General features: G+C 38.5%; 1 protein-coding gene across 2 annotated transcripts in view; it reads left to right on the plus strand.

The window, feature by feature from the left end:
• The window catches only part of LRRC28 (leucine rich repeat containing 28), a 107,817-nt gene that overhangs the window by 11,592 nt on the left and 71,118 nt on the right, over positions 1–25,107 (plus strand). For both annotated transcript variants that reach the window (XM_029064904.1, XM_039912302.1), the window contains exons 3-5: positions 4,803–4,843; positions 8,808–8,845; positions 9,464–9,601. In XM_029064904.1, the coding sequence (XP_028920737.1) occupies positions 4,803–4,843; positions 8,808–8,845; positions 9,464–9,601 (217 nt within the window). The remainder of the gene's footprint in view (positions 1–4,802; positions 4,844–8,807; positions 8,846–9,463; positions 9,602–25,107) is intronic.

Genomic DNA, 25,107 nt, shown 5'->3' on the forward strand with positions numbered 1-25,107 from the left:
GGGCAGATTTTAGTGATGTTCTGAATGCTGGACCAAGAAAATTTAGCGATGCATTGAATATGTGGGTTGAAGGAGAGAGAGGAGTCAAGGTTAATGCCAAGATTATGGTCTTGTGAGACAGGAAGGATGCTGGTGCCATCTACAGTGATGGGAAAGTCAGGTGAGGACAGGATTTGGGTGGGAAGATAAGGACTTCTGTTTTGGACAGATTAGGTTTGAGGTGATGGCAGGACATCCAAGTAAAGATGCTTTGAAGGCAGGAGGAAATGAGAGATTACAGAGAGGGAGAAATCAGGATGTAGAGAAGCAGCGTGGCTCAGTGGAGAGAGCACAGCCTTGGGAGTCAGAGGTCATGGGTTCTAATCCCGGCTCCGCTGCTTGTCAGCTGAGTAACTTTGGGCAAGTCACTTAACATCTCTGTGCCTCAGTTACCTCATCTGTAAAATGGGGGTTAAGACTGTGAGCCCCATGTGGGACAACCTGATCACCTTGTATCCCCCCCAGTGCTTAGAACAGTGCTTTGCACATAGTAAGCGCTTAACAAGTACCATCATTATTATTATTATTAGAGGTATAGATCTGGGAATCACCTGCATAGAAGTGGTAGTTAAAGCAATGTGAGCAAATGAGTTCTCCAAGGGAGTGGGTGTAGATGGAGAATAGAAGGGGACCTAGAACTGAACCTTGAGGGACCCCTATAGTTAAGGGGTGGGAGGCAGAGGAGGAGCCCACAAAAGAGACTGAAGATGAGCAGCCAGAGTGATGGGAGGAGAATTTAGGAAGATGCCAACGTTACAGGCTTCTGGGACAGGGAGGATGGAGGTGTCACTGACTAGGCTAGGAAAAGTAGAAGGAAGGGGAGATTTCGGGGTGATGATGAGTAGTTTGGATTTTAGACATGTAAAGTTTCAGGTACTGGTATGTTATCTGAATGGAGATACCTTGAAGGCAAGAAGAGTTGCGGGATTGGAAGTTAGATGAGACATCGGGGCTTCTGGAGATGACTGCCTAAAGACAGTAGTTGAAGTCATGAGAGCTGATGAGCCCCCCATTCCCCAGAGAGAGGTTGAATTAGGCAAATAAAAAACAAAACTGCAGCTATCATTTCTTCCGTACTTGAGCAGCAATGTAATTCTACCAGTAGGTGGCAGCAACACACAGCCAATTCAGTGTGACTAATGAAACTTAGAATATCTTAAAATAATAATAGAATTTAGGAATACTACATTCATCAGAGTAAATGTGTTTACTTTGTAATGAGGAAAGAGGGCATCACTGGTGACTTCGGTTTCATACCTGTGCAGTCTTCCTGCAGCCTTTCATGTTCTTTATGGAATACTAGCATTTTCATTTTTTTGAATATTTAACAACTTACTATGTGCCAGATAGTTCAGTGCCCAGTATTCAGTTCAGTGCTATACACACAGTAAGTGCTCAATAAATACTACTGATTGATTCCAAGAGGTTGTCCCCAATTCATTTATCAGCTTCTTAGCCATGCCACTCATAGTAAGAGTAGTTTTTATTGAGCACCAAATGCTGTATTGAGCACTTGGTAAATACAAAACAAGCAAGTTGCACATTCCATTTTTTATGTACTAAGCGCTGGAGTACCATCTACACCTTTATATCTAATTGACCACCACTCTCTCTATCTTCAAAGCCCCATTAAAATCACATCTCTTTCAAGAAGCCTTCCCCGACCAACTTCTCTTTTCCCCACCGTATTTGCCTTCCCTTCTGTGTTGCTTGACTATGAGCCCCAAGCACTTAGTACAGTGCTTTGCACACAGTAAACACTCAATAAATATAAATGAATGAGTAGATATAAAATAACCAGGTTGGCCCCACTCCATGTTCCACATGGGGCTCACAGCTTTAATCCTCATTTTATAGATGAGGTAACTGAGGCATAGAATAGTGACTTGCTCAAGATGGCACAGCAGAAAAGTGGCAGAGCTGGGATTAGAATCCAGATCCTCTGACTCCCAGACCTGTGTTCTTTCCGCTAGGTCATGCTCCTTCTCTTGGATACTTGTTGGATCCAATCTTTTTGTTGGATCCAATCTTTTTGTTGGATCCAATCTTTTTGTTGGATTGTGACATCTAGCAAATTAGCATATATGCCACTTCTGGTGTTGAGAAGGAGAAAGAAGGGCAGTTTGATTACACTTGGATGTGTGACCTTGGGCTTTTGATATTCACCCACTCACAACCCCATAGCACTTATGTACATATCTGAAAATTTTATATTATAAATTATTTATATTAATGCTTATCTCCACCTCTAAACTGTAAGCTCGTTGTGGGCAAGGAACTTGTCTACCCACTAGGTACTGTACTCTCCCAAGTGCTTAGTACAGTGCTCTGCACACAATAAGTACTTCATATATACCATTAGTTGATGGATAGAGAGGACTACTGCCGAATGGTAGGAATACGTTAATGGATTCTTCAGTGCCCATCACAGGCAAGACACTGAAGAGAAGACAACCTGCTCAAAATGTGAGACTATGGATTTAGTTCCATCATAGAAAATAATTATTATTATTATATGAAACATTTACTGTGTGGCAAGCACTGTATAAGTGCTTGAGTAGATATAAGTTCATCAGGCCAGGCACACTCCCTTTCCCATACAGGACTCACAGTCTAAGTAATAGGGAGAACTGGATTTGAGTGCCCATCTTACAGTTAAGGAAATTGAGGCCCAGAAAAGTTGTGTCATGCACAAGGTCACACAGCAGACAATGGCAGTGCTGGGTTTATAACCCAGGTCCTCTGATTTCCAGGTCCGTGCTTTATTATGAGGCAATGCTGTCGGTTATTTCAGCTGTCAGAAACACAAAGAACAGCTAAGCTTCTGAATTCTGAAAGTTTCTGAAACTGCTACGGTTTCAAGTTGAAAATCAATAGACTCACATTATTTCAAAGATATTCTGTCATCTTTTTCAAGAGGAAAATCGAGATAACTAGCTTTTTAACTATCATGGCATCTCACTGCAGTCTACCAGAATGGCAAAATGGCATCTTATAACTGGAAATGAAATGTAAATGCATGAAAAATACAATCTTAGTGCCTAGTGAATTTAGTCTCTGAATTTGTAAAATCATTCAAAAAGCCTGAGACTTGGGGCAAGTGGTGACAGAGTTAAACATCCAAAGTAATTTATCCTCCATCAATTAGGGTAGGTATCTAAAAGAGATCAAAATTTGATTAATAATAATAATGTTGGTATTTGTTAAGCACTTACTATGTGCAGAGCACTGTTCTAAGTGCTGGGGGAGATACAGGGTGATCAGATTGTTCCACGTGAGGCTCACAGTTAATCCCCATTTTACAGATGAGGGAACTGAGGCACAGAGAAGTGAAGTGACTTGCCCACAGTCACCCAGCTGACAAGTGGTGGAGGTGGGATTAGAACCCATGACCTCTGACTCCCAAGCCCGGGCTCTTTCCACTGAGCCACGCTGAAGCTACCCTATTTTATGATGCAACCAGGTTGTTTTTCTGGAAGATCAGTAAAATGAAAGGCTTAGTTTGAGAAGGCTTTTTTAACATTTCATTCTTGAACGACTTAGCCAGAAGACAGAGTAACTCCTTAACTCACTATAAACAATATCATATTAATATATTAATTTTATAAGGTACTTGGTAAGCATTTACTTTGTGCCAAGATATGTACTGAGATCTGGGGGGTATATACAAGATAATCAGTTAAGACACAATCCCTGTCCCCCATGGGGCACACAGTCTACGTGGGAAGGAGTAGAATTTAACCTCCATTTTAAAAATGAGGAAAATGAGACACAGAGAAGTTAAGTGAGTTGTCCAAGGTCATACAGCGCACAAGTGTCAGAGTTGGAATTAGAACCCAGTATCTCTAACTCTCAGACCTGTGCTTTTTCCACTAGGCCATGCTGCTTCATCCTTCATTAATTCTTCCCTTTGAACTCATTTATTTTTGTAATAACAAAAGACTTCTTGAAAACCACCATTCTGTTGTATGCTACTAAATTGTTGTGTTCTTAACCTAACTGTAACTTTAGATGGCTGGTAATTATAGGTAGTTTCTATATATGTATGCATATATATATATATATATATATACATGTACCTATATGTATAGTTTTGAGCAACTAGGAATTACTTTGATAATATGAATGTTTTTATTAATTAATCAACTCTTGTTCTCTAGTACCTGAAATATAAGCTTATTCAGGATCAGGTTGTGAAAGTATTATTTTGACTTATTATTTTTAAGCATGGTTTCCAAGCCATACTTTTTTGATGTTCAGAATTATTCAGCATCTTTTGAGTGCTAACCCTGTGCTTAGCCCTAAATATGCATTGCCCAAACTAAAAGATCACTGCTGTTTCATTTCATCAATAGGCAGATTTCTGGTAAAAGATTGGTAGAGGAAAGAGTTTTTGATATTTCCCCATACTATTAAGTGGGGGCTCACAACAATAATGATCTTTTCAGCCTTTCTGAGCAGGATATACCATTCACATTTATTTAACCTCTTATTTGGTCCTCGTGGCTCATTGTGAAGGTACTCATAAAGTATACTATTCTCAGGGGTCATTTGTTTAAAAAAAAAAAAAATAGTTTCAAATAAGTTTTGTTAAAACACATTATTCAGGAGTTTAGATGTATTATGCCAGCCCCCTAGCTATCTTGTAGGTTAGTTTCTCACAATTAATTTACCATTGATATACTGGGGATCATATTAACAATAAACGTGTTCTTTTAAAAAATCTAAATGGGAATAATAAATTCTGTACTTTCTTTTTCTAGCCAGAAAACCTTGCTCAGAAGCTTCCAAATCTTGTGGAATTGTGAGTGCTATTTTTTTTAAACAAGATTTATTGTATTAACTAGTTTTAGCTGATATTTAATAATGAGATTAAGCATTTTATAATTTTTACGTGGTATAATTGTAATGTTTATGAGCTCTGCCTTCTGTTGAAATACATTTTTTTTTTCTTGCATCAATGAAGTTTCTGAGGTTTAACTTTTAAGGAGTTGTTGAACTTTCTTTCCTAACTATACTGATTGAGATTCTCTTGGCCAGTGTATCCGCACCTTTTTGGGTCACACCCTTGTTGAACTGCTTCAAATTTGTGGCTAGCTAAAATACTTCAAATCTTGAGAAATTTTAAACTAGAACTTAACCTGGTCCACGTTGGTTACTTAAAGTCAGTATTTAGCAAACAACTTGGGACTCAGTGAGAAAACATTCATTGCATCTTTAGTAATTATCTTTCTAGATTCCTTGAAAATTTGTTTGAAAATGACAGATGTAGTAGTATGTGGCATTTTCTGCTACTTCTTATCCTTTTTATGTTGTAAAGTGCCATGCTCACAGAGCTTGTAGAGAAAAGATATAGGGTGAACCAGCTGTTTCATGCTTGGTTTATTCGGAAGTTAAATGTGTCTGTTTATGTAGTAGTGTGCATCACATGATGTGTTAAATAGATTAAAGTTTTGGCCATCTGGGCTGAGTTTCATTGCTAGAAATAATTAAATTTTGAGAGGTCATTTAAGCCAGTCTCCAAGCCCACTTCTAAATCATTCAACACATATCTGCATTGTTCTTAAAGATATTTTGAGTTAATTACCTTATTATCAGGGTGTTCTTCCTTGCATCAGCATTAAATCTCTCCTTGCATTAAAAATTGATCACCTTTAATTCTGATTTGTGCAGAGTTAGAAAACTGGCCATAATCTGCCTTAAGCAAATATGTAGAGGTGATTATTAAGTGTCCCTCAGGTTTTCTGCCTAGGAATTGGTAACATTGGCTTGCGTGCTAGAGGACGATCTTTCACGTGAATCTCTGGGCCAAGGCCAAACCTGTGCTTTCTGAGGAGTTGCCCAAAGACCCTCATTCACTAGGCTCCCAGTTTCTCTTGTGTCATGTTCTGGGTTCTGCTGAAACAGAAGCAACATCGAAGGAGACAGAGTGAACACTGAAGAGGCACCGCTGCTCATCTCCATTATATTTGGCAGCGTCTTGTCCGTGTGCTTTACCTATTTCCATCATTCTTCCCTGTGTATAATTTGGCCACATGAATTGACTCCCAGTGGCCTTGCCAGTAACTACTGCAATTACTCTGAATTTTTTTCTCATGTTATTTTTTATAACCTTGTAATCATTTTTGTTGCTCCTGGCCCCTTTCTTCCCTCTCCGTTAAAATGTGGAGGCCATTTGGTCCCCAAATTGAATGAGAGCTTATCAGTGACAAGTTCTTGACTCCAACATGCTAATTCAAATAGTATATTCCAATGTCAATTTTTTTTTTTTTGTCAGGGGAGGGGGAGAAAGGGGAAGATAACTTGACAACAGTTAAATGTGTTTAGTGGTCTTATTTTTCTTGTGACCCACCTATATAGATAGTTGTTCTTTGTACTTGAAGACACCCTTAATTTTAAAATTTGACCTATGAATGTGTGTTTGACTAAAAGTCAGGTGCAGGCTCCACTGACCTGACCATATTATTCCATGCACAAGGCTGGCATATCTGGGTCATAATGTTAGAAATGCCATAACTAGGTTGGAACAACAGTCCATCAACTCAACACTGTCTCCCTCAGTAACCTAAGGATGTTTGGAGGAAACATGTAATGTGCGACTTCCTTGACATTCATCTTAATATTTAGGAAAGTCACATTTAACTGTTTTTCACTTTTCCCCTCTACATGCTTAACTTTTCCTCTAGCATCTCATTATGGACACCATGTCCGTGAATAATAATAATAATAATAATAATTTTGGTATTAGTTAAGCGCTTACTATGTGCCAAGCAGCTAGTAAGCGGTGGGTAGATGCAAGGTAATCAGGTTGCCCCAAATGGGGCTCACAGTCTTAATCCCCATTTTCCAGATGAGGTAACTGAGGCACAGAGAAGCTAAGTGACTTGCCCAAAGTCACACAGCTGATAAGTGGCGGAGCCGGAATTAGAACCCACAACCTCTGACTCCCAAACCCATGTTCTTTCCACTGAGCCATGCTGCTTCCCTAGTGAATTTATCCCACCCCTTCTAAAACCTACTAATGTTTTTACCTGCACATCTTCCAGTTGTATCAAAGGTATACTATCCGAAGAAACATCCCTTTTTATTTGTTTTGAGCCTATTCCCCTCAAATGTCAGTGGCTGTCTTCTCCTCCTAGTGTTTTGATGTTGTACATTAGCATGCCTATATTTATTTTTAGGTTGTACTGCCAGTTTTGTCCATCTAAGTTCATGATTTAGGCCTGAGTATTTTGAATTACTCCTTCTAGAACAGAATTGTAATGTTGCTTGATTAAAAGAAAACCTGCTCTCATCCTCTCTTTGGCACTATGACCTTTGTGCTGAAACAGCAGAATATGTGGCGGTACATATGTGAACGTTTGGACTTATTTGTATTTAGTCTTTTACCATAAAGAATCAGGAGTTTCCAGTGATTATTGTTTTGATAGTGGAATCAGGAAATCCTGTTTAGAATTATATTTGCAGAGTTCTATATAAGAAACTGGACAAAAGTTTGCACTTCTCAGATCCCAGATAAAAAAATGAAGGCGTACCAAAACCATACTCTATTTGGATTGTCTCTGAAGTAGCAAGTTATTGGGATGGAAGAAACTTACTACTTCACTACAGTGTAGTTTTATGAATCAATAGTCAGAGAATATAGCTTTGCTTTAGGTTTTAGCCAATGGAGTAGATATTATTTTGAAAATAAATGGTTTTTAAAATATAGAAAATTCAGAAACACATTTGATTATTTAAACAAGTTGTTTTTAAGATTGCTTCCTATATAGTAAATTTCTGCACTAATTATTTGAGTTTCCAAATAATATAGACTCAAGTAAGTTTACTTTAAATTTGAAAATATGTAGCTTTTTATAATGTGTCCGCTTTCATGATTTTTTTCCTTTAAAATTTTTACTTCCATCTTTCAGTGACAGATTTAAATAATGATAGTTGTGAGTATTTACCACCAGAGTGCGCCAAAGATACTTAAATAGCTTTAAAATAGTATTTGTTTAGACTTGCCTGGACATGTCACCATTTTTAAGGCTGCAGAGTTCTTTTTGAAATAGCTGTATTTACTGAAGTCCCATTCTGTGAAAAATATAATACTTCTAAATTGGATATTTGTATGTAGAGTAAATCAAGGCAATTTCACAAAAAGTTTTTTTATGAATTCAGCTAGCTGGAGGTAAAAGCTGTCTGGTAATTCTAATTTCTTTTGTCTGGCTCTCTTGTGAATTTATTTAACAGTAAAGTTCATTTTATTGTGTAAATGCAATTACATTATTCACTGGGTGTTATGTGTAGTCATCAACTGTGACAAGCGTGGCACTCATTTGGGTTTATGGGAGTCAGAAGGACCTGGGTTCTGGCTCTGCCACTTGTCTGCCGTTTGACCATGGGCATGCCACTTGTCTATGCCTCAGTTACCTTATCTGTAAAGTGGGGATTAAGACTGGGAGCGCCATCCGGCACAGGGACTGTATCTGGCCTGATTTCCGTGTATATATCCCATTGCTTAGACCAGTACTTGGAACATAGGAAGCACTTAAAAGTACCATTATTATTGTCATTATGATAATGCTGTTTGATTGGAATATGGAAAATTGTTCATTAGTGGGTTCTGTAATTTACTATACTCAGGATCAGAGACAGGGATTCACATACTAAGGTGCTTGCCGTTTCTAATTTAATGCCTCTCAAAGTGAGTGTTTGCAAACTGATTAGCAAAAGGGCCTTGAGGGTAACAGCTGTTGTTTTAGCTAACTTTCTTTTTTTTCCAGGTACCTTCATTCAAACAACATAGTTGTTGTACCTGAAGGTAAGTGCTTTTTGAACTTTACAATTAAAAGCTACCCAATCCAGTGCCAACTTTTGTTTTGTAGACAGTTGTGTTCAAATGAAGCTTTCACTTAGATTATCCTCAAAGAGGCTATTTAGCATTCTTGCTTTCAAATGTCCTTGCTCCTACCATGTTAAACACGTTGCTTATCAAAATTTTGAATACATCTTAAATGTTGTTTGCTTCACTTCTAATTACAGGAAATGAAAAGCCTAAATGGCAATTACATCATATGACAACCCTCCTGGGTCTCTCTCCCTTACCTTGAGCCAATTATCATATAATGCCATTGTTTTGTTTGCTGGTGTCAGACATCTGGAATATAAAAGCATCCTCAGTTATGTTGGCTTCTGGGTCCTTCATTCTGAATCAAGTCTAAAGTAGTAAATTTTGTGGCATTTCATCTCTCCTTATTTCTCAATTATTTACTTTTTTTATAATTGCTAATGACTGTGTGTCATCTCGGGTTTATGGTTGACATTCAGTTAGCCTACTCAGACCTGGGTATTAAATACTAAAGCATTTTATCATCGGATATCCGCATTAAAGTCTTAACTCATGGGTCACATTCATTTTGTATTTCTTTTATCTCCTAAGCCATTGGTTCTCTTGTAAAACTGCAATGCCTGGACCTGAGTGACAATGCTTTAGAAATTGTTTGCCCAGAGATTGGTCGTCTAAGGTCCTTACGTCATCTTCGACTAGCTAATAACCAACTGAAATTCCTACCTCCGGGTAAGTTTCCATCTGAGGACTGATTCATTGACAAACTTCACACTCATATGTAATTATATTTTGTTATTTATGGTGGCCGTGATAGCAATGGCATTGATAACTTATTACTGAAGATTTATAAACACTTGCAGAATTCATTTTCACATAATAAATATAAGTTTCAAGTACAGCTCAGGAAGACATTGCTCATAAGTATTTTGATGAGGTTCACAAAATGAATAGGGTAACCCTAGTTAGCCTTCAGTTCTATTAAATTGGATTATATCACCTCCAAAGAAACAAAAATACAATTTATTCCTCACTTTGTGAAGTATTTTAAAAAGAGGATTAGAAAAGGCTCTGAAAAGGTATGGTTTGTAAAATGAGTTTTAGGAGTTATTTGTAGAAACATAATAAATGAAAGCCTATCCCTGTTGTGCTTGTTTTCCTATTGGGCTTGTATCGAGAAACCAAATGGGTGAAAAAAAGAAAGGTATTAGTAGTACAGACTTTCTTAAGATAAGTTTGTTAGTGTGTATTAAGGAATATCTCAATGAGAAAAGGATTTGAAGCATCAGATTACACAGCATGTGTCTTTTCTTTACCCAGTTTAATCATTTTTATAGACTTGGGAAAGTGCCTTTAATGTATGTACTTTGATTATTTTGCATAAATGCCTGCAATTGTGTCTTTGAGAAAATAGACCCTATTGTAATTCAGATAACTTATTTCTAGTTTTAGCTGAGGTGTTTTTGGATAGATACTTGTCATTTTGTTTCCCCATGCCTGCCCGTTATGAGTCTGAATTTTGCCTGTTCCTAAAGTTCAATTGCAATGGTGAAATTTCCTGGACAAACAAGTGTTTTCGACAGCTTTCATGTTGTATATCGTGTCATTCTAAAAGTAATTTTTCTATCAATTGAAACTTGAAATTAATACATTTTTCAGAAAAGTGCATCCATGTCAAGTTTTTTTTTAATCTGCTAAAGTATAAAATGGAACTTTCTGTCCTGGTATTTTAAGCATAGTTTGACTACACGCTTGTTAAGTCTGCAAAGGACAGTTTTGCATGAATACAATCCTTTGAAAAATTACTCTTGGAATTTGAATATTTGCTAACTTCCTTTCCTTCTGAAACTAAAATTACAATATTTTTGAAATTACAGTGCTAGATCGTTTACACATTAACACTGAATACCCATATACATTTCCAAAATTGAGATCCCTAGCCCAGAATTAAAAATTTGCAATAGGAATTAACTGATATCAATCTTCCAGATAAAGCAATCAGCGATTACCTTTTCTTTATTATTAAAGAGGTAGAATTTATATTTGGAGTGCCCCTATCTGTAAGTAATTGAAGGAGACTTCTTGGAATAACTTGTCTTTGAAGTAAGTTCTGAATGATGATATAGAACTAGAATAATGAGTAGAAAAGGGGGCTTCCTCTATCCCTAATCTATTTTAATGTCTTCCTTCCCCCTGTAGACTATAAGCTCCTTGTGTGCAGGGTGCATGTCTGTCTACCAACTCTGTTATAGTGTACTTTCCCAAGCGCTTAATACAGCAGTCTGTACTCAGTAAGTGTTCAGTAAATGCCATTGACTGATTTTTAAAGTGTGTATGTGTTGGGTTGTGGTGAAAAGAAAGGGATAGGGAGAGGGAAAATACTTTCATGCACATGAGCTGCACATTCTACTGTGGTGCCACTGATAGTTTATCAATGTGTGTGGCTAGGAATGTTAAGACAAATATGTGATCAATCATTTATATTGAGCTTGGGAGAATACACTATAATAGAGCTGGTAGACATGTACCTTGCCCACAAGGAGGTTACCATCTCAAGTTGAATTGTACTTCCCAGCACTTAGCACAGTGCTCTGCATACAATAAGCGCTAAATAAATACGATTGAATGAATGAAGAGGAGACAGACAAGGACATAAATTATGGATAGGTGTGAAAGTGCTGGGGCTGACAATAGGGTGAATAAAGGGTACAAATCCAAGTGCAGGGGTGACACAGATGGAAGAGAGGGTAGAGGAAATGAGGTCTTCTTTGGGGAAGGCCTCTTGGAGGAGTTGGGATTTTAATAAGGTTTGGAGGAAAGGAGAGTGATAGTCTGTCAGATATGAAGAAGGAGGGAGTTTCAGACCAGAGGCAGGTCATGGGCTAGGGGACAATGTCAAGTTAGAGGAGATCAAGATACAATGAGTAGGTTAGCATTGGAGGAGTGAAGTGTAGAAAATCAGGGAGGTAAGGATAGGAGAGGGCAAGGCGATAGAGTTATTTAGAGCCAATTGTAAGGAATTTCTGTTTGATATGGAGATGGAGAAACAACCACTGGAGGTTCTTGAGGAGTAGTGGAACATGGACTGATCTGGACAGCAGAGCGGAGTATGGACTGGAGCGGGGATAGGCAGAAGGCAGGGAGGTCTGCAAGGAGGCTGATGTATTAATTGAAGCAGGATGACCAAAATTCCTTAATATAAGCAGCCTGTAAAGACTGTCCCTGTGTTTGTGCATTTGCTAATGGCACTGCCCACCTCTGCCTTCTCACTGTGTCATAACTTTATTTTGGAATATATTCTTTCTCAAATTTACGAGTTAAATTTACAAATTTAAAACGCTTTGATGTTCGTCTTTGCCACTAATAATTTTTCTTCAGGCTTGCTTTTTTAAATTTGTAGATTAGCAGTATATCTTCTTGATTCAATAAAGAGTTCTTTTGTGATAATGCTGAGCAGGACTGCTTTTTCATCTTTTTAAAAAAAATTCAGATTTAAATCTGGGTCAATAGCATTTTCATTTGTTAATCTCGCATAGAAACCATTCTTCAGAGAATAGTCTCTGAACTACAGGGTTTTGAAAAAAAGCAGTCACAGTATTTTACTCTTAGGTGTAGTAGTTCAAAGCAAAATGAATTTTTATAAAAAGAATAACAGTTTCATGTGTGTAACAGCTCCCTTTGTTCTTTAATTTGTTTTTGCTTGTTGCTTATTACATATGCAAGTTGTGGCATCTTGTTTTGGTGTTAATTTAGAATGCGATAATTTTATACTTAATCATTGTTTTAGTGAATGAAGACTTTAATGACTTGCCAAGTGTTGGTGTAATGAGGAATGATTAAAATATATAATCTGATATGCTTTAAACTACACTTCAAAATTTAACATGGTCTTTATTTTTTAATTAATCATTTATCTTTCTAATCTGTTTTTTGCATTTGATGTTCACCTTGTCAAAATTCTTCCAAAATTGATTCATGCTCAAGTTTTAAGATCTTACCTTAGACATATGAGCAAGTTGCTATAGTTTTCAGTAAACATTTTATATACACTGGTTAGAACCAGGTCAGAGAATAATTGTGCTAGTCTTTGAAAAGGACAGGTGTCTGAGCACATGCATAATGTAGGTTCTGGCCAGCCTACAATATGTGTATAACTGTAGATATGTCATGTTCCGTTTGCTGTCATACTCCAGAATCCATCAGCCTTTTCCTCAACATTATTTCCAGTTGTTGCGAGTAAATCAATTGTTTCCTCATTTCACTGCCTTCCCACTACACCCAAATTATGTCCTTTTCTGTTTCCTTTGCCCACATTTCAGTGTGTCTTTTTTTTTCCATCAAATCGATGACACACGTAGCACTTTGCTTAAGCCATTTGTGCCACCACCAACCTCGTACCAGAAATGGGAAGGGAAAGCAACTTGCTGCAGCATGATATGTGGGAGGCTGGTATTATTTTCTGGTATTTATTATGTGCTTACTATGTGTCAGGCACTATTCAGAGATACAAGGTAATTAGGTTGGACACAGCCCATGTCCCACATGGGACTCAGAGTCTTAATCTCCATTTTACGGAGAAGCAGCATGGCCTGGTAGAAAGAGCATGGGCTTAAGAGTCAGAGGACCTGGCTTCTAATCACTTCACTTCCCTGTGCCTCAGTTACCTCATCTGTAAAATGGGGATGAAAACTGTGAGCCTTATGTGGGACAGGATCGGTGTCTGAATCTGTTTATCTTGTATCTTCCCCAGCACTTAATACAGTGCCTGGCACATAGTAAACCCTTAAAAATATTATTATAATGATCATTATCATTATTATTATTTTACAGATGAGGTAACTGAGTCCCAGAGAAATGAAGTGACTTGCCCCAGATCACACAACAGAAAGTGGCGGAACTGGAATTAGAACACAGGTCCTTCTGAATCCCAGGCCCATGTTCTATCCATTAGGCCACCCTACTTCTCTAGGAAAAACGATCCTGGGATCCTGGCTGGGACCCTCTTGATGATCAGACAACTGGGTCCCTGATTTCACCATGCCACAGATGGAATCACTTGGGTTTCTCTGCCTCCCTCCTTCTCTTCTTTCCCGCCAGTTTCTTCCAACAGCTGCCTGGCTTCATCAGCTTCTGAGAGATTCTGAGAGATTCAGGAGCAGCCAAAGCAGACTGAGCAAGGTCCTAGGGCTGGTGGCGAGGGAAATTGAGGCTGCAGAGACCGAAAAGCCCAGGTGCCCAGCTGTCCAGAAAGCAGGGAGAGGGAGGTAGCCAGGAAAATTGAACTGGCTGCCCACCACTTGTATCAAGGAGGTGGAGCCAAGTCCTGGGGGTCTGGCCATTCATTCTTTCATACAGTTGTATTTATTAAGTGCTTTCTTTGTGCAAAGCACTGTACTAAGTGCTTAGGAGAGTACAATACAACAATAAACAGACATATTCCCTGCCCACAACAAGCTTACAGTCTAGATGAGCTTACAGAGCAATCCTGCTAACATTAAACTGCACATAATAGGGGAAAGTGGGAGAGGAGCAGGCAATGGAAAGAGGAGTCAGGGAGGGATTCACAGTGTGAATTTTACTGACCTCTAGGCCTCAGCCATTAGGTTTAGGTTCGTTCAGCAATGGTATCTAATTCAGAAATCGTGCCTGGGAATCAGGATCAGGTTTCTCATCCTGGTTCCACCACTTACCTGCTGGGTGAACTAGGCCAAGTCAGTTAACTTCTCTGCGGTTTCCTCAGCTGTAAAATGGGGATAAAGTACCTGTTCCTCCTTAGGTACAGATTAATTACCTGTTCACAGTCTCCCTTAGCCATCAAACCCCATGCAGACACTATTTCCTCTTCCCATACTCCCCTCTGCATTGCCCATGCACTTAGTGATGTACCCATTAAACACTTTGATACTCACCCCAGCCCCAGAGATGTACATATCCTTATAACTCTACAGATTTCCCTGTCTGTGATGCATTTTATTGTCTGTCTCCCTTGTTGTAGTGTCCTAGGCAGATGTTCAGTAAATACAATTACCGCTTACTGTTTCATTTCACGACATGATCCTGGTTTTTTTTGCCCTGTGATTTTGAGTATGAGAGCATAGAATGTGGATATATAAAAGGATAAAATTTTAGAGAGGCTGCGGGGCTTAGTGCAAAGAGCACGGGCTTAGGAGTCAGAGGATGTGGGTTCTAATCCCAGCTCTGCCACATCTGCTGTGTGACCTTGGGCAAACCACTTAACTTCTTTGTGCCTGAGAGTTACCTCATCTGTAAAATGGGAATTAAGACTGAGCCCCACGTGGGACAACCTGATTACCATGTATCTATCCCAGCACTTAGAAAATTATTATTATTATTAATAATAATCCCTTATTATTTAACCAACAGTGATACAACTGCTGAAATGTTTTAAATTTTATGAAAGAGGCCATGATTTTTCAGGGTTTTTGATGGGTCTATCCATTATACAAGACAGTCTAGGTGGATCTTCAGTTAGAATTTTCACCACTACAGGCATAGCTACAGCAGACATTCCCGACTTCCAGTTTTGGAACAAGAACCCAGGGCTCCTGATTCCCAGAAATGTGCTATTTCCCTGGACCAAGAGCTGTGTTAAAATTTAGAATGTATAAACCAGAGAAGAAGCCTTTAAATAATGAAGTTATGGATCTTCAGCGAAGAACATTCTCTCACACCTAAAATACATGGGTCTTTCTTCTAGTATTTGATAAAGATTATTATATATTAATTTTTAAAGTTTGAATTCTGGCATAAAACATTACAAAACAATGGTAGTAAATCACTACATTATGTTTGCCCTTTTCCTCCAAAGCCCTACCCCTTTTCATTCTCCTTACCCCAACAACATGCCAGACTGCTCTTTGTCTCCCCATTCTAGACTGGAGCCCGTTGCTGGATAGGGATTGTCTCTATCTGTTGCCATATTATACTTCCCAAGTGCTTAGTACAGTGCTTTGCACACAGTTAAGTGCTCAAAAATACGATTGAATGAATGAATGAATGCTCCTCTTTGAGGACTCCATTTTGGGCCAAGGTTTTTGTCGTTCCTCTCACTCTTTCTGGGGGCCTTTCCCATTCAGGATATTGACTCTGGCTGACATTAAAGCAGAAGCTTGAGGATCTGCGGGACTGAAGCCAAAATGGAGGCTTAGGAGAAGAAGCATGGTCTGGTGGAAAGAGCACGAACCTAGAAGTCAAGAGGACCTGGGTTTTAATCCCAGCTCTTCCTTGAACCTGCTCTGTGATCTTTATGAGTGACTTCAATTCTCTCTGATTCAGTTCCTCATCTGCACAATGGGGATTCAGTTCTTGTTCTTTCTCCTACTTAGACTGTGAACCCCATATGGGATCAGATTATCATGTATCTACTCCTGCATTTAATACAGTGCTTGAAACATAGTGAACACTTAACATGTACCCCAATTATTACTGTTACGGAGGCTGGTGAAGAAATGTGGTTGGGTAACCACTGAAGGTTTTTGAGGAGTGGGGAAATATAGGCAGTTTTTTTTTTTTAATGGTCCAGGCAGCCCAGTGAAGTATGGATTGGAAAAGAGAGAGGTTAGGAGACAGGGAGGTCAGCAAAGAGGCTGATGGAATAATAATAATGTTGGTATTTGTTAAGCGCTTACTATGTGCAGAGCACTGTTCTAAGCGCTGGGGTAGACACAGGGGAATCAGGTTGTCCCAAGTGGGGCTCACAGTCTAATCCCCATTTTACAGATGAGGTAACTGAGGCACAGAGAAGTTAACTGACTTGCCCAGTCACACAGCTGACAAGTGGCAGAGCCGAGATACTCAAGACAGAATAAGATAAAGGGTTCAGCGGGGTAGCAGTTAGAATGGAAATTCATAAATCCATATGCAAGGATGTGGAATTTCTGGAAAGTTAACAGTTGACTGGAGAATGGGGAAAGTTTTTTTTGGGTGGTGGGGTCTTCAGAGGAGTTCACAGGGTCCTAGGGAAAGACCTGACCAAAGGGAACTGGGTTTCCCCTCCTTACCACAAGCTCCCCCTCACTAGTTTTCTTTGGCCTCCAGGAGCAGGGAATGGGTCTGTTTATTGTTAAATTGTACTCTCCCAAAAGCTTAGTACAGTGCTCTGCACACAGTAAATGTTCCATAAATACTATTGACTCTCCTTTTATGGCTTATCCTTGCCAACATGTGCTGAAGCCTTTGGGTTAGATTTAGTAAAGTTAGATTTATATATTCTTTAATATTTAAATTCTAGCATAAAACATAGCTTGTTGAAAATTATATAGTGCTACAGCATTAAATATTTTCTATTCAATTTTGACTTTTAATTGTGCTAGGATGAAATTCAACATTATTCAGGAGACTTACCTGACAGAAATATTGTTAACGTCCTGTGGTAACAGACCAGCATTGTCCTTTTCCCATCATGAATCAAGATTTCACTTTTGATTAGCATTGAGTATATTTATAAAATACTACTAGGAATGTTAATTGATCACCACTGACTATGTTTGCTTAGCCAGTTTTGCTGTGCTAATTGAGGGCAAGTCAGTTTTTTGAGTCTGGAAAATTACATATTTTTTTCTTATGTGTTTTTATTTCACTTATTTTAAGTTGCCATATGAAATACAGTGGGTGTATTTAGTTTTCATGCAGATGATCATGTCCTAGTGTTTTTCTACTCGACACTTTGAATGCCTTGTTTACTTTTTCATAATAGTTCCACATAAGGTATTTCAGTAATCTTTCATAAAGAGGTGGTGCATAAATGTCATTTAAGTCCTCTGTCTCATTGCAAAAGATGTAATAATTCAACTGTGCAAAACACTGATATTACACTATGTAACGAGACACTGGAAATTTTAAATCTCTGTAGTTCTTAATTTATCTTCGATATTATGATTTGAACTATCCAGAAAGAGATATACGTAATGATGTCGCTCATTTTCTCCCTTTGATTTCATTATTTCTTAGGATTGTTTCTTTAGGCTAAATTACTCAGGTAACTAATTAAAACGTAAATATCTTATTAAGATCTGGCTTAGAAAGAAAGATGCAAATTAATGATGCTGAGTCTTTTCTGTTTCAGTGCTGGTACAAACATAGCCCACTTTGGTTTCCTAATTTAGTAACAGAAATAAAACTATGCACGACAGGGCAGGTTTGGTATGCCAGGCACCCATCCAGAGAGTGTGGTGTTTTTTAAGTAAATGGACCCATGGGGATTTGAGGAAAACATAGATTAAGTTACATGAGCTTTGCACTTTGCAAATCCTTAACTATTTAAAGAAACTCCACTGATCTACCTCCACCCAAATAAAGTTAGCCCTGAAAATTTTTCTTCAAAATATAAAGTGGTGAGTTATTTCCTTGGAAAAATGAAAAATAATGATATGAAAGCAGTATGTCCATTTTTATTGAAACCTCTCAAAACACTGATCTTATTGGGATTTTAAATGATTTGATGTTAGCTTACATTGAGAAAACAGGTCTCTGAGTGAAGTACCTTTTAGCATTGACAGTGATAACTTTTTTTTAAGGGTATTTTGTAAGTGCTAACTATGTGTCAGATACTGTACTAAGCTTTGGTGTAGATACAAGCTAATCAGGTTGAACACAGTCCAGAACCCATATGGGGCTCACAGTTTTAATCCCCATTTTACAGATGAGGTAACTGGACATGGATAATTTGAGTGACTTGCCCAAGGTCACACAGCAGACCGCTGACAGAGCTGGGATTAAAATGACTCCCTTCTGACTCCCTTGACTGTACTCTTTCCACTAGGCCATGCTGCTTCTAATTTTTCCCCATTTTGCTAACATTTTTCTAATAATTTCTCAGCAGTAGTTTCATTATTCTTATATAATAGAGCCATGCAGTGGACTACCTAATAGTTCAGTGTGTCAAATGTAGAATTTCAAATGCCCATGCTTCAGCTCTGATAACTGATTAGGGCAAGTTACGATTCTTCCTATGGCCCACTCTGGCTCTGTGATTACTGAAGAGTGTTCTGGGCTTCAGCTCTGAGCAAAGGCCGACGACTAACTTTGGTTTCATCAGCTCGGGACTATTTATGGAAGTCCACCAAGGTCCTAGGAGTAGAAGTGAAATAAAGTCTGGATTCTTCATCCAGAGCTACCCAGAAAGTCCAACAGTTCCAGGATCCAAGGATACCTTTTGTTTGACTCCCCATATTATTCCTTTCCTCCTCTTCCTTGTTTGCTCTTTTCATCTATCCCCCATTTCCCTTTTTCTACTATTCTCGTCTTATGCTGTCAAGTCGTCAGCAACACAATGGACACATCTCTCCCAGAACACCCTGACTCCATCTGCAGTCATTCTGGTAGTGTATCCATAGAGTTTTCTTGGTAAAAATACGGATGTGGCTTACCATTGCCTCCTTCAGCATAGTAAACTCGAGTCTCCACCCTTGACTCTCGTGCTGCTGCTGCCCAGTACAGGGGAGTTTTGACTTGTAGCAGATTGCCTTCTATTTGCTTTCCACTGCCCAAGCTAGGAATGGAATGGTTATGCCTCTGCTTCACTCTCCTTCCTGTAGTCGAGCCTATTTGAGTACTGGAAACTGAACTGTCCCTTTAACCTGCTTCACAAATAACTGTGGTCCGTATCAGGGAAATAAAAACCGCACTACTACTAGGACTGCAATATCCTGTTTCCTGGCTGAAACAGAATTGTGGACAGACTATCCAATTTTGAGAGGTTAACTTACAATCATTTATACATTATCCTAATGTCTGAATCTCTACTGGGAAGACTGTTATAGTGAATCATATTGAAGTAACAAAATACCAATTTAGCCTCTGAAGTAATTTCATTGATGGTTAAATGAATAATGCCCACAGGTAAACAGCATAAGTAATATTAGTAATGGAAAATAGTTTTACATGTGCCCTCTCCCAAATGCTGGGTAGAAAGAAAACAAGATAGGAGCTAGTGGTGGAAAGAGAAAGGGCCATCTTTCCTTTAGCAGAAAGGAGCAACAATTTTCTTTTTAATGGTATTTGTGAAGTGTTTTCTATGTGCCAAGCACTGTACTAAGCACTGGGGTAGCACTGGGAAGCAGCATGGCATGTTGGATAAAGCACAGACCTGGGAGTCAGAAGGTCATGGGTTCTAATTTTGGCTCTGCCACTTGCATGCTGTGTGACCTTGAGAAAGTCATTTAACTTCTCTGTGCCTCATTTACTTCATCTGTAAAATGAGGATTGAGACTATAAACCCCACATGGGACAGGGACTATGTCCAACTTGATTACTTGTATCCACCGCAGCGCTTAGTACATACAGTGCATGGCACATAGTAAGTGGTTAACAAATGCCATTATTATAATTTATTAGATACAGGCTAATCAAGTTGGACACACGTAGAGCTCACAGTGCTAATCCCCATTTTATAAATGAGGTAATTGAGGCACAGAGAAGTTATGTGATTTGCCCAGAGTCCCACAGCAGACAAGTAGCAGATCCAGGATTAGAACCCAGATCCTGTGATTCCCAGGTCTGTGCTATTTACATCAGACCACACTACTTCTGTTGACTCTTATGACTACATGAGAGACATATAGTGTTTTTAAAGGTTTTTTTTTTAATTTTTGGTGATATGGATTAAAATGCCAGAACCCTCTGATGGTTTTTATTGTCTAAAGTATTCTTTACTTTTTAAAAGGCTACAGCACTTGTTTACTCTTACAGCTTTCAGTGAAAATTGTAACTCAACTTGTTGAAATTAGTTGTCTTTAAGTTACCTGAATATTTCTCTCTCTCTCCCCTTCTCCACCCCAAATTGTAACTCAACTTGTTGAAATTAGTTGTCTTTAAGTTACCTGAATATTTCTCTCTCTCTCCCCTTCTCCACCCCCCCAAAAGAAATACAAATTGAATTATAAAATACTTATGAATTTGAACTCCGTAAGGGTTAATAAAAATAAGATTGATTCTATCCTACAGTGAGCTGCAGACAAATGTGATTGTACTTGGTATGATGTAACAGAATTCTTAGTATGATGATAGTATTTATTTAGGAAATGAAGCCTAAATGAGTTGTTCAAGATATTGCTGGCTAAATAGACATTAAAATCTAGGCAACAGAAAACTCAGCCCATACATTTTGTTGGCTGTTAAATTACTGTTGCCTGGAAATTGCTTATTGTTCTACCGTGCCAGCAAAGTCTTGGTTTTAGAACCACTGACCAAACGAATTTCTTACTGTCTAATTATGGGACTCCAACCTGGGTTTCCAGTAAAAGTTGCTATTACTCTGAATATTTTTCTTGTAGTGGGTACAAGTCAGGTTCCTGAATCTAATTCCAGCCGTACTACTCATAGGCAGCATTCATTGAATCACTTAAATATCCGTTCATTCATTTTACCCTCCTATGAAAGAGACAAAGCCTTATATAAAATAAAGTAAGAAATCCCTTAACACTCTGTTTTAAAATTATCATTATTCCTGTGTGATGAAACATTTGCAATGTCCTAGAGTTCCTATGTAGAACCATTTAGAAATGTTTGAGAACTCCAGTAAGAAGTTTCAAGCATGCTAGTGAGAGTTTCTGTCACCATTTTAGCGTATTACTTTTCTTCCTTCCTACAGCATGCAGAAAATTTCTCTGAAAGAAGAGTAGCTCTGTAATTCTAGCAAAAGTTGTCCCTATATATTTTCTTTTGGGTAGCTGATGAACTCAGATCAGCAATTTATTAAACTTTAGTACCCTCCCATCAGTTGAATATTAAATAAGACTAATGATGGCAGTGGTCACTGCTTACTGATCAGCTACAATGTTTAGATCTTGTAACTAATGAAGCACTGGAAATCAGTGGGTTAGATAGTAGATGGCTCAAAAGGATTGCCTTGTATGGCATCTTTTGATACCAATTTTTCCATTATTTTTTGTTCACAAACTAAATACTTTACATCTTTGCCATTCATTGTTGTTTTAATACACTATTGTAAAATTGCAGAACCAAAAAGAAGCAAAGTATTCTGTTACAATAATCCATCAGTCAGTTGTATATATTGAGCATGTATTATGTGGAGCAGTGTATTAAATCCTAGGGAGACTACAGAAAAATTAATAAACATTATCCCTGCTCACAAGGACCTTACAATTTAAGCAGATGTGAAGATAATTATAGTTAGGGGGGTTAGATAATAAATATATATTTGTAGGTATTTCAGGGGGTTGTGAGTACTTAAATGCTTAAAGCAGCAGAGAAGTGCTGAAATGGCAGTTGGGGGAAAACTTCTGCCAACTTGTGTATCATGTTATACCCAAAATGGATTTTCTGTTGAGAAGAACATTACCTCATTCTTCCAGTGTAATGTGTCCAAAACAGAACTCCTCTTCTTTCCACCCAGACCATGTTCTTCTTCAGATTTTTCATCATTGTAGACCGCACCAATATCAATCAATCAATTGTATTTATTGAGCACTCATTATGTGCAGAGTACTGTACTAAATGCTTGGGAAAGTACAATATAACAGAATTAGGAGCACATTTCCTACCCATAACGAGCCTACAGATTAGAGATGAGTTTACAGTTTCCCAGTCTTGTAAACCATAACCTTGGCATTACCCTAAACTCATTTTTCTCATTAAACCTCTCGTCAGTCTGTCACCAAATCCTATCGGTTCTACCTTCCCATCAGCCCTAGAGTCTACCCCTTCCTCTCCATCCAAACTGTTTCTATGTTGATCCAAACACTCATCCCACTGTGACTCCTGCATCAGCTTCCTTGATGACTCCCTGCCTCTTCTCTCCCCCTTCCCCAATCCATAATTCACTCTCCTGTTTGGGTAATTTTTTCTAAAAGGAAACCATTCAGACCATGTCTCTCTACTCCTTAAAAATCCCTGCACTTCAAACAGAAATGTCATGCCATTTGCTTCAAGGCACTCATTCAGCTCTCCTCCTCCTACCCTGTCTTGCTAATCTACTATAACCCACCCTGCACACTACACTCCTATAACAGCCTACTAACTCTACCTCAACTTACCTGTCTCTCTGTTACCCCTTGCCCTCATCCAACCTCTGGTCTGGAATTATCTCCCCCTTCATATCTCAAAGGCCACCACTCTTCTCATCTTCACAACCATACTAATATTTCTCCTCCAAGAGGCGTTCCCTATCTAAGAGATCATTTCCCCTACTCACCTTCCCTTTTGCTTCACCTGTGCACTTCTCTGTGAACCCTGTAAGCACTTTCATCCTCATCCCAACCCCACAACACTTATATCCTTTTTACTGTATTCATTCGTCCACACATGTATTCACTTAAGTGTATTGAGTGCTTACTGTGTGCAGAGCACTGTACTAAGCGTTTGGGAGAGTACACTGTAACGGTATACAGACACAGTCCCTTCTCACAATGAGCTTACAGTTTAGAGGGGGAGGTAGACATTAATTTAAACAAGTTACAGATATGTACATAAATGCTGTGGGGCTTGGAGGAGGGATGAATAAAAAGAGCAAGTCACGGTGACACAAGAGGGAGTGGGAGAAGAGAAAAGGTGGTCTTAATCAGGGAAGGCCTTTTGGAGGAGATGTTCCTTTAGTAAGGCTCTACCATTTCCCCTATCTGTAATTTGTTTTCATTTCGGTCTACCCCTACAGATTGTAAGACCTTTGCAGACAGAGATCATGTCTACCAACCCTACTATATTGTATCCTCACAAGCGTGTGGTACCAATGATATATTAATTTATTCCATGGTATTTCATCCATTATATTCATTATATGAAAGCCCTTGTTATAGTTCAGCTACTACTTGACATGACCTCTGCTCTCTTTCTCAGGAGATTAACATATATAGCTCTCATGTAACAATCCATCTTTGCTGTCAACAGATATGGATGGTACTGAGAGATCATTATTAGTGAAATAGACACTTGAGAACTAATGTTTCAATAGGAAATAAAACAGTGTGTTCTGATCTTCTCCATCAAACTCCTCATTATCTTGACATGGTCATACTAATTTTAATTCATTAAAAATGATGTAAATAAATGTCCAAATTAGTATCTGAAGCCATTTTCCCAACCATCTTACCATCTATTATCTCTGCACAGAAATGGCTATAGAAATATTTGGTTGGCTTCACTCTTGTTAACTTCTCCAGTCACCAGCTTTAATTTTCTCCCTTTGTTAAGAGAATTAAGCCTTTGAAGATGCCCCAGTAAATGTTTGAAGTGTTTGGTTCCTCCATCCCACCTGCCTTTCCTTCACATAGCCCTGTCTTACTCCTCTGGTAGGAGCCAGAGAGAGAGGGAGAAAAGAAGAGAAAAACAATGCTTCTTCAGGAAAAATATTCCAAATGAACAACCGGCCGGGGGTTTTGCTTGCAATCAGTAGTATTTATTGAGGGCTTCCTGTGCACAGAACACTGTATTAAGGGCTCAGGAGATTACAATACAATCGAGTTGGTAAATATATCCCAAGCCCACGGTGAGCTTACAGTAGAACCCATTAACAGGCCTTGGGTGAACAATTTTGCTTTGCCAGATGGGGATTTTCACTCTCAGTCCAGCCAATGTACAATAAGTGCTGGGTGGTATTTAAGAAGAGAATGGTTGGGGATAGGTTGACTTTTCTTAGAATTTTGTATCTTGCATTCTTCATATTTGAATAGGCTTGATGTGGGGGATAGCAATGTGTTTGATTGAAGTCATGAAGGAAATAGGAATTCTTATTCAGTTCACATACTTCTGTTTAACCTGAAGAAAATTAACTTTATGAAAGTGAAAGGGTCTTGTCAAGTGGAAGATGTGACTTATTCTGGCATTTGGTATTACCTAGAAAAAAATATTAAGTCTGTTAAGAGAAAATTTAAAAAAAATTGATTAAGGGGAACAAGTGAAGTGGGAGATGAATTTAGTGCAGGCTGTGCACACAGTAAGTGCTTAATAAATGCCATTGATTGAAGAAAGACATGGAGGTAAAGGAACTTTTGTACAGCTTTGAAAATCAGGAGGAGGAAGCTTGAGACTGATGCAAAGGGCTTCAGTAAGCAACTGTCTTGGTTCCACTAAGGTTGAAATTAGAGGGAGAGAATCCCAAAGCCCAATGGTAAGGCAGTGAGTGATGTGTGTCTCGTTAGCAGGAAAGAAGTCGCACCCAGGAATCAACAGCATAAAGATCATATTCAGAGCACGATAATCTTAATCAGAAGCTAAAAAGTGAGAAATGAAATATTATTTAATCATTCTGCTTTTGTCACAGA

Source organism: Ornithorhynchus anatinus, chromosome 5 (assembly GCF_004115215.2).
Source record: "Ornithorhynchus anatinus isolate Pmale09 chromosome 5, mOrnAna1.pri.v4, whole genome shotgun sequence".
NCBI classification, from domain to species: domain Eukaryota; kingdom Metazoa; phylum Chordata; class Mammalia; order Monotremata; family Ornithorhynchidae; genus Ornithorhynchus; species Ornithorhynchus anatinus.